The following is a 10,545-nucleotide window of genomic DNA, read 5'->3' on the forward strand; positions in this document are numbered from 1 at the left end:
GATGTTCAATGTAACAGCATTTATGTTTCAGAATGGCTGTTATTGTAGTTTAGTTTTTTTTAGATCATAAAAAAAAAAATATATGTAATTTATTTTTTCAATAAAAACGTAATATTCATTGTTTATCGTCTCTGGTGGTTTTGCTTTTTAGAAATGCTTCCAGATTTTATATCATTTACAAATACTTGTCACGAAAATGGTTTTTATTTCATATTTTTTTTAAAAATGTATTTAATTTAACAAGTTGATGCATGTGTATAACAAGCATTTTGTTGTTTTGTTCAATATTTAAAATAATACATTTTAATTGATTCTGTAAATTTGACAAAATTATAAAACTAGAAAAAGGAATACAATTACAAAAACTATATATATATATATGTACACACACATGCATACATGCTACACTTTCAAATCTGCTGATATCTTTCTTGCATAATCAGGTGAAATGGCTAATATTATATTTCACCATCTGACCTATTTACACCAGATTCAGTCCTAGTTAGATCTGACCTGGTCTCACTTCCAACAGTTATGGATCATATCTCTGTAACTAAATTAAACTGCAGTGTGTACAGTATTTCATGTAGTGCTCTCTGTTCTGATCAGAGATTGAACACTGCCACCTGCTGGTGATTCTGAACACGACGTTAGCGATTTACTTTTTAAATTAAAATATAAATATGAACAGTACGTTGTCATTTTAATTTAATTTTATAATATTTAATTTTATACATATAAACCACGTAGTTCTAGAATAGTTAATTTCGAAAAGAATCGTATCTAGGAATCTGACTAGGAACGTGACTTTTATTTTGAAGTCCAATCTTATAATATCTATATAGAAATATCTATAACCAACTCAGAGGAATAAAAAAACATACGACCAGCGATTTCATCTCAGAAATTAGCTTACACTGGTTCACTTTATGTTAATGTATTATTATTTATTATATGAGTACACACTGAATAGAAATTATGTATTTAATAATATATATATATATATATATATATATATATATATATATATATATATATATATATGTATATATATGTGTGTGTGTGTTTAAGTTTTTTTAATGTAGGTTTTTGTTTATAAGTTTGTGTTTTTGTGTGTGATTCACATATTATATGCATTATTTTCGAATTGGGGGCCACAAATAAAAAGTTAATAAAATAAAAATCAAAATTTTATTTAATTCAAATAAATAATCAAATAAATATTATAAAAAATATTTAAATTTGATTAAATAAACCAAATGTGATTAAAAATAAATACATACCAATAAAAAAATTAAGTTTATTATTTTATTTAAATAACTAATAAATTATTTTTATTACAAATAAATCAATAAAATGTTATTTACAAAATGTGATACAAATAATGATTTTTAATAATAAATAAGTACGTTTGATTAAAATAAATACAATTTGACTTTAAAACATTAATTAAATACATCAATAATAAAAAGATGATAGAAGACATGATTAAAATAAATAAATATTAAAATAACTAAATATACATCCCGGATACAGGCGGCCGAAATGAGCTTTCTCCGTCGGGTGGCTGGGCGCTCCCTTAGAGATAGGGTGAGAAGCTCGGTCACTCGGGAGGAGCTCAGAGTAGAGCCGTTGCTCCTCCACATCTAGAGGAGCCAGCTGAGGTGGCTCGGGCATCTATTTCGGATGCCTCCTGGACGCCTTCCTAGGGAGGTGTTCCAGGTACGTCCCACCGGGAGGAGGCCCCGGGGAAGACCTAGGACACCCTGGCGGGACTATATCTCCCGGCTGGCCTGGGAACGCCTCGGGGTCCCCCCGGAAGAGCTGGAAGAAGTGGCTAGGGAGAGGGAAGTCTGTGCGTTTCTGCTTAGACTGTTGCCCCCGCAACCCGGCCCCGGATAAGCGGAAGATGATGGATGGATGGATGGATGGATGGAATAACTAAATAAAGTTTTATTTAAATAACTAATAAACAGATATATTTTGATTAAAATAAATTTGATGTATGTAAATATATATGTGATTAAAATAAATAATACAATTTGACTAAACTATTATTTTATTTAATTATTTATTTATGCATTTAACAGTGTTAAAGTGTGTAGAAAAAAGTCAGAATGTTAAGCAACAGAAACGAAATATTTTTTTCCCATAGTTACACTATTACTTTTTCACAGTATAATTGTTTATATATATATAAATAAATAAATAAATAAATAAATATATATATATATATATATATATATATATATATACATACATTAAATATATTTTATTTTAAAGCTTAAAATAAGGAGAATGAATGAGTCTGTGGTATCTAAAATATTGAAAACCCCTGCAGTATATACTGTAAAACATACACAAAGCAATGCCTTAGCTTTATTGATCCCACAGGAGCAATTCATTAAGCTGATTTGCACTTTCCCCTCATTACACGCTCGACTCTGTCGATCAAGATTAGACGCTTATCAGTCAACACCAAGATGTGTTGACTGATAAAAAACTGATGTGCACAGTCCAGCTGGGTTCTGAATAATATTGTTGATTAGTAATATGAATTGCTAAGAACTTCATTTGAACAACTTTAAAGATAATTTTCTCAATATTTAGATTTTTGCACCCTCAGAAAAATAGTTGTATCTCAGATGTATCTCAGCCAAACACTGTCGTAAGCTTATTTATTCAGCTTTTCAATTATGCATAAAACTCAGTTTCTAAAAATTTACCACAAATGTGTCCAGGGTAACATTTTATGTAGTAAAACTAACAGGAAATATATGTAGAGTACCTACTTTATAAAATAATTAGGCCATTAATCAACCTGTGCCACTATTACTGGGTGTTTGGTGTTAAGAGAAGGATGTTTTTTTCTACTTATTTGTTTCATATCTGTAAGTTTCATTTAACCTTCGCTTTTTTATTGGTTTAAGTTCATTTTATATGTGGCTAAATAAACTTTTGCACACAATGTTTACTGACTCACTAATGAAAATGGCTCAGTAAATGAACTTAATTTATCCTAAATGGTTGCTGATCTCCACTTTAAATGTATTTATTCATATCTGTCTTGCAATGAACTGCAAACTTGGATTTGTGAGGAGGGCAAACTTCCAATAAGCCTCAAGGCCTCAAGATGACTTAAATTATTTAAAACAAGAAAAACAAGTATTAAAAGGAGCTACAAATCCAGATATTTTCTATTTTAATTCACTCCCTCAAAGACTGTTTTGGAAAACCTGGATATATGGGGTATCCTAATTTTAAAAGAATGATAATGTACAGTTAATAATATTTGATTAGTAGGCAAAACTATGTAGGCATTTATATACTGTACACACACACACATATTTCCTTTTAATCTATTTTATTGGGAAGAAATGTTTAATTTAATTTTTTTTCAGTAAAATTACCCCCAAAAAAGTATTGTTTTATTGTTTTGTTTTTTTGCGTTAAAAACATTCAGGCCTTCAGATGCGTTTTTAAAAAGTTTACCTTTTTAACGTAACCTCGGCGTTTTTATTATGACGTCTTTACTGCGTGGGGCGCGAGAGCTACGCTCAAAGACATAATTTTCGTTAATGTTGCGTTCTCTCAGATTTCCATCAAAAATTTGGATATAAAGAAATGTTTTACGGGTTATGAATGAGTAAGTTATGATAGAGCTTTCATTTTGGGGTGAACTAAGCTTTTTAATACTCCGGATTAAACACAGTCCTGTGTGTTTAAGAGCCATTTTATCTCCATTCAGGTGACATGTTGTGAGAGCTTAGTTGAAATCCCGCCCTTTTTGTAGTGGTTCCAAGCCCCGCCCCCACTGGCGCCGGCCAATCAGAGAGCGAGTCTGCGGACAGACGTCGAGCTCGGCGGGTTGTTCTGTAAGGGGCGGGGCTAATTTTCGAGCTCGTGTGGGGCGCGTTCTGTCCGAAAGAGCGCGTGAGAATCTGCGTTTCTTCCCTCGCGTTAAGTTTGTGTGCATCTCTCTTCTTGTCCTATATTACAAGTCTTCAGGAAACCGGGTCTCAAGGAGGACGATATTCTACCTCAGCGAGTTTAGAAACCACAGCGCTTGATTTTCACTGGAAACTCCTCTCGTCGTGATCAGTGAAATCATGTCTGCCTCAGCGGCTAAAGTCAGTAAAAAGGAACCGAACTCGAACCACGACGGAGGGGACGAGACCTCGGGTAAGTGAGAACAATCGGCGGCCATTTTCACTTTCTCTTTTCACTCTAACGGGGTTTTAATCGCTGTTATCGCTAGTTAATTAGCAGCGACTCGAGTGTGCCTCGTTTGTGTAGACTGTGGCGAGATGCAGGGCTCGCGGTTGGGTGTTTTCGGAGGAACGGCTGCAGCCGGCGGCGGAGGCCATGTTAGATTTCAGGCCGAACTTAGCGCGCAACAAAGCCCTGTTAGAGCGCACAGAAAAGCCGTTGCATTTCAAAAATCAAAGCGCGGGAGTTTGTTTTATTCGAACCGCTAACGGCTTTTCCGAAGGAACGCGTGCAGTTAAAGAACGTGAAACATGCGGAGCGGAAGCGTCCGCTCGCTGCTTTGTTGTTGTGTTATAGCTTTAGCCTAGCTGAGCCACGTCTCCGCCATGATGTAGCACGGTCTAATGCTTGTTTACGCACGTAAACGGGTGAATTATGGTGGAAATGAACGCTGAAGCGACTTTAAACGTGGTTAAGCGTTCGGCGGAAACCGGTGCAGCGCGATTCCGTTCACATTTAAACCACGCGGCATGAGCGCGGCTGCCCTGACTTCAATACACTCACGTCACAGAACACTTAGTTAATAATAATACTCATTATTCGAAGGAATCATGCCTAGAATATGATGTAAAAAAGTTTAAATTCTACTTTAATAGTTGAAATCGCGTAAATTGTGAATACAAGTATTTTAGCGCTAGTTAATGTTTGGTGAGAGAAAAGCCATGAAGTGTTTGCAGTTATTGTTCTTTAACACTGTTTTATTTTTTAGAAAAAGAGCAGCAAGAAGCCATCGAGCACATCGATGAAGTCCAGAATGAAATCGACAGGTATGTTTATTATTGTTTGAATATTAATTATCGCGGTTAATGCTGTGATGCTAATGAATAGATATTATTTTTTGGTTTGTTTCTAATCTTGTCCAGACTGAACGAGCAGGCGAGTGAAGAGATTCTCAAAGTCGAACAGAAATACAACAAACTTCGCCAGCCGTTCTTCCAGAAGAGGTCAGAACTCATAGCCAAAATCCCCAACTTTTGGGTCACTACATTTGTCAACCACCCACAAGGTAAGATCCCTTGCGAACTGTTATTGCACTATTTAATCATAACGTTAAATAAATGTTCTATTCGATATTATTTGATGATTTAGTCTCCGCTCTTCTTGGGGAGGAGGATGAAGAGGCGCTTCACTATCTGACCAGAGTCGAGGTCACAGAATTTGAAGACATCAAATCTGGCTACAGAATAGATTTTGTAAGTGGTAAAAATGGTTTCTCATGACTTAGAGCTCCTGTGTTTCCATAACTCATCCTTGCTTTTCCGTTGCCCTTTAGTATTTTGATGAAAACATGTATTTTGAGAACAAAGTCCTCTCCAAAGAAATTCACCTGAACGAAAGTGGAGACCCAACCTCAAAGTCGACAGAGATCAAATGGAAACCAGGAAAAGTATGTATGATGTCTGTTTTTATTATTATTATTACTCTGAATTGTCTAATGGTTGAACACTTCTGAGTTTATGTGAATCTTCTTTCGTAGGACCTCACGAGTCGGTCCAGTCAGACACCGAGTAAAGCGGGTAAGAAGAGACAACACGAAGAACCCGAGAGCTTCTTCACCTGGTTTACTGATCACACCGATTCAGGCGCTGACGAATTGGGCGAAGTCATTAAAGACGACATCTGGCCGAATCCTCTGCAATACTACTTGGTGAGACTCGAACTCCCGTCTGGAGCAACATCCACAAAGAAATGGGAATTTAAAAAAATGTTCAGATTAAGCTCATGTAGAATTGGTATTATTTGATCTAAGAGAAAGTTTCCAGTCATTTTAAATCATTAAAAAGGCAGCAGAATGGACGTTTTTCATTTCAAACCTCAACAGGTTCCAGACATGGAGGATGAGGAAGGAGAAGGCGAGGATGAGGATGAAGACGAGGAAGGTCTGGATGATATTGATGAAGAGGGAGAAGATGATGGGGAAGAGGAGGAGGATGATGATGGAGAGGTTTGTACCAATTTATTTAAGGCTGTCATGCATCATTGGTCTTAGTTTTTGATCTTTTCTCATTCAAGAGTGCCAGAATGGCTTTTCTTTTTGTAATACATTTGTGACAACGGTTGGTTTTCCAATGAGTTCTTGGAATTCTAGAACGTGCCAAGTATTGTTGCTCAAACTAGTCAATCAAAAGTGCTTCTAAATTGAAAAAAAAAAATTCCATTAATTGTCTTTATTTTTATTGCAGGATGATGACGGTGAGGATGACTGAAGCTGAAATAGAGGAATATTATCCACATTTCCCCAGTCCATTTTCCAAATTGCTTCTTTGGCTTTTTTGTTATCTTTTTTTTTTGGAAAGCAAGATGCTTCCTTTTTCTTTTCTTTTTTTTTTCTTCTTTTTTTGGTTTTGAGCTCCATCTTTCCTTGCTGTGTTGAAGTCCCCTAAACAGACTCAGAATAAACTGACTGCAAAATCTTGCCAACATGGCATCCACCATCTCAATTTCCAAATACATTTCAAGGTTAAAAGCAAATCACTGTAGTTATCGGCCACACGTCGTCTGGGGTAGACTTGCGAGTAGTGTTTTCAGTTTGTTTTTTTAATTCTAAATATATATGTACAAATATGTATAATTTCTTCCTGTTTTGTGGTTAATTGAACAGAAGCCATGGTGCGCAGTGATCTGCTAGCTCTAGCGTTCTCCAAGTTTTCATACTTTATTCTTTGTGTCTAAACCCTTCATGGTTGAATCAGCAGATAGGCAACAGTAGTGAATCTCTGATACGTCTTGTAACCATGTCTGTTCAGGAGGACTGAGGGTATGTGGGCACCATCATTGAGTCTTTGATTTTTATCTTGTCTTGTTTTACAGACGTACACCAGATTTGAAATGGATTACATTTTTGATAAAATAAAATATTTAAAAAAAAGGAGTCAAATCACGTTTGTAAATTTTTCCCCTTACAGCCTCAATGGACTTGCACTGTTCAGTTGGTTTCATTCAAATAAAACTATGTTTGGGATTCATCCAGTGGAATAAAGGTTTAAATTATTTGTTTTAAACTCAATGGAAGCTATGTTTTTACCCTTGGGTCAGGTCAAGAACAAAGCCAGGCATTCTAGTCCTGTTTAATGTTACCCATAGAAATATCTTTATTAAATGGCATCAAGTGTGGTTTGGCTAATCGTCAACTTCTAAAAGATTTTGGTGTCATCAGCAGCGTGGACGCAAAGTGTTCCTGCAGAAGTCTGTCGATTATGAGCGCCACAAATGTCTGGTCCGAACCGTCAAACTCTTCTCGGGTCACCGTCCTGGGCCAATCACTGGGCTGGAACGCCCAACCTAAATCGAAGACAAGAATTGTTATACTAAAACTGACATTTTGGGTTAAAGGAATGGTCTCAAGCCAACCAAGATGTAGAAGTTCTTAATCAGATTTGGAGTAATGTAGCTTTGCATCAGTGTCTCATCAATGGATGCTCCGCAGTGAATGGGTGCCGTCAGAATGAGTCCAAACAGCTGATAAAAACATCACAATAATCCACACCCCTCCAGTTCATCAGTTAACATCTGGAGAAGACAAGAGCTGTGTGTTTCTAAGAAACAAATCCGTCATTAAAATCTTTTAAAACTTGCAATATTTGCTTGTGTCTAAAATACAAGTCCTCTTTTCATAATATTGCTTTCGCCAATGAACAAGTCATCTGAATCTGGAGAGAAATCTGCACAGATCAGGTATCGTTTACATGGACTAGTGTGGGTAATTGTGATGTTTTTACCATCTGTTTGGACTCATTCTGACGGCACCCATTCACTGCGGAGCATCCATTGATGAGACACTGATGCAATGCTACATTTCTACAAATCTGATCTGAAGAAACAAACTCATCTAAACTTATTTAAACAACCAGTTCTTTATTTACCCTTATAAGACCCCACCAAAAACATTTTCATTGGCTCAAAGCAAATCTCATAGGTGACCTATTTTGATCTCAGAAAAGTGAATTAAATGCGAAGTTCTATGCATAAAAGAAAAAATTATCAAATTCTTTCTTTTGACCTAGAATGAACATCACCCTTGTCGCTATCGCCTTGCTCTACTGTTTTTTGGAGCTTTGTTTTACTTGTTGTCCTTTTAAATGCTCGCTTATACTATGTATATACAGTCAGTGTCTACAATATTTTCAATGCATTTCATTTAAGTGAATACCGAGCTCTTCAAACACCCACCTAGGTGTGTTTTGCAACGCGGGCAGGTGGCGACGGTCCACGCGTGACCCGGATACCAGCTGAAGTGAGAGTCTGCGGGCCAGTGCTTCAGCACATCCGCGCGCGTAAAGGTCACGACTTCGAACTGGAAGCCCTGCGGATTCTCGAAGAGCTGAACGGAGACGCGCTTCCCTCCGAGCAACGTGTGGTTCCGGTGCGACAGCGCAAGGCGGCTGGGGACGAACCTCAGGTCCGCATCCTCCGCCACCTCATGTCCGCAGGAGCGGCACAGCAGCAGCCCAGAACAGCCCAGAGCGAACCGAACCCAGCCGCACCACAGCGCCACGACACACAGCGCCGCGGGAAACTTCTCCAGAAGCATCCTGAGAGACAACAACACAACAACAACAACACTTCCGCCACTGACTGATGAAGCTGCGTGTAACGAGCGCAACACAAAACAACAAGTCTCGCTCACATAGAATGTGGAATCATAAAACAGTTGTTTAAAATCGAACTACATTTCTAAGCGCCTACAGCTGAAATAACACAAAGCGTCACTGCGCAAGCACTAAATGACAGCGCCCCCCAAAGGCGGGAAGTATTCGTTTATTAAGTACGTATGTGAACACAGAACCACATTTTTGGAAAAAAAATGGAAAACTGGAAAAATTATATTTCTCTTGATGTATGGTTTGTTAGGAGGACAATATTTGGCTGAGATACAACTATTTGAAAATCTGGAATTCTAAATATTGAGAAAATCATCTTTAAAGTTGTTCAAATTAAGTTCTTAGCAATGCATATTATTAATCAAAAATTAGGTTTTGTTACTTTTACTGTAGGAAGTCTACTAAACATCTTCATGGAACATGATCTTTACTTAATATCCTAATGATTTTTGGCATAAAAGAAAAATCAATAATTTTGACCCATACAATGTATTTTTGTTTATTGCTATCAATATACCCCAGAGACTTAAGACTGCTTTTGTGCTCCAGGGACACATATGTGAGATTTTTTGGTTGTTTCATTTTAGACGAATGCAATATTTTAGTATCAATGAGATACTATTATAGTTTTTAGTTAATATTTTGAATTTGATATTTTATGGGTTCATGTTAATTTCAGTTAAATTTTTTGTAATCGTCTTGTATGTTTGTAATTTTTAGTTGTAGTTTTTGTTTTTTAAATATCTGAATATTTTTATTTCAGTTTTAGTTTAGTACATCCAGTTAAAATAAATGAAAATTATAAATGTTGCGATGGAAACTTGCTAAAAAAAAATATATACAGTCGTGGCCAAAAGTTTTGAGAATTACATAAATATTGGAAATTGGAAAAGTTGCTGCTTAAGTTTTTATAATAGCAATTTGCATATACTCCAGAATGTTATGAAGAGTGATCAGATGAATTGCATAGTCCTTCTTTGCCATGAAAATTAACTTAATCCCAAAAAAACCTTTCCACTGCATTTCATTGCTGTCATTAAAGGACCTGCTGAGATCATTTCAGTAATCGTCTTGTTAACTCAGGTGAGAATGTTTAAAGGAGGGTGATGCTTGAAATCATTGTTCTTCCATTGTTAACCATGGTGACCTGCAAAGAAACACATGCAGCCATCATTGCGTTGCATAAAAATGGCTTCACAGGCAAGGATATTGTGGCTACTAAGATTGCACCTAAATCAACAATTTATAGGATCATCAAGAACATCAAGGAAAGAGGTTCAATTCTTGTAAAGAAGGCTTCAGGGTGTCAAAGAAAGTCCAGCAAGTGCCAGGATGGTCTCCTAAAGAGGATTCAGCTGCGGGATCGGAGTGCCACCAGTGCAGAGCTTGCTCAGGAATGGCATCAGGCAGGTGTGAGCGCATCTGCACGCACAGTGAGGACAAGACTTTTGGAAGATGATCTTGATCTTCTGCAGAAAGTATAGTGAATGGACCGCTGAGGACTGGGGCAGAGTCATATTCTCCGATGAAGCCCCTTTCCGATTGTTTGGGGCATCTGGAAAAAGGCTTGTCCGGAGAAGAAAAGGTGAGCGCTACCATCAGTCCTGTGTCATGCCAACAGTAAAGCATCCTGACACCATTCATGTGTGGAGTTGCTTCTCATCCAAGGGAGTGG

The 10,545-nt window shown here is 37.0% G+C and overlaps 2 protein-coding genes across 2 annotated transcripts; one reads left to right on the forward strand and one right to left on the reverse strand.

Annotated features, from left to right (window-relative positions):
* Positions 1-3,893: 3,893 nt before the first annotated feature.
* Positions 3,894-7,027, forward strand: LOC132098126 (protein SET-like). Its single transcript, XM_059504282.1, has 8 exons — positions 3,894-4,182; positions 4,979-5,036; positions 5,133-5,275; positions 5,359-5,462; positions 5,543-5,656; positions 5,747-5,917; positions 6,092-6,214; positions 6,453-7,027. The coding sequence occupies exons 1-8, from the start codon at positions 4,110-4,112 to the stop codon at positions 6,474-6,476; spliced, it is 810 nt and encodes a 269-aa protein (XP_059360265.1). The 5' UTR covers positions 3,894-4,109; the 3' UTR covers positions 6,477-7,027.
* Positions 7,028-7,336: 309 nt separating this feature from the next.
* si:ch211-51h9.7 (uncharacterized protein LOC558400 homolog) lies at positions 7,337-8,881 on the reverse strand. Its single transcript, XM_059504283.1, has 2 exons — positions 8,440-8,881; positions 7,337-7,551 (listed from the first exon to the last, which is right to left on the reverse strand). The coding sequence occupies exons 1-2, from the start codon at positions 8,798-8,800 to the stop codon at positions 7,397-7,399; spliced, it is 516 nt and encodes a 171-aa protein (XP_059360266.1). The 5' UTR covers positions 8,801-8,881; the 3' UTR covers positions 7,337-7,396.
* Between the last annotated feature and the right edge of the window lie 1,664 nt (positions 8,882-10,545).

Source organism: Carassius carassius, chromosome 21 (assembly GCF_963082965.1).
Source record: "Carassius carassius chromosome 21, fCarCar2.1, whole genome shotgun sequence".
In the NCBI taxonomy this organism is placed as follows: domain Eukaryota; kingdom Metazoa; phylum Chordata; class Actinopteri; order Cypriniformes; family Cyprinidae; genus Carassius; species Carassius carassius.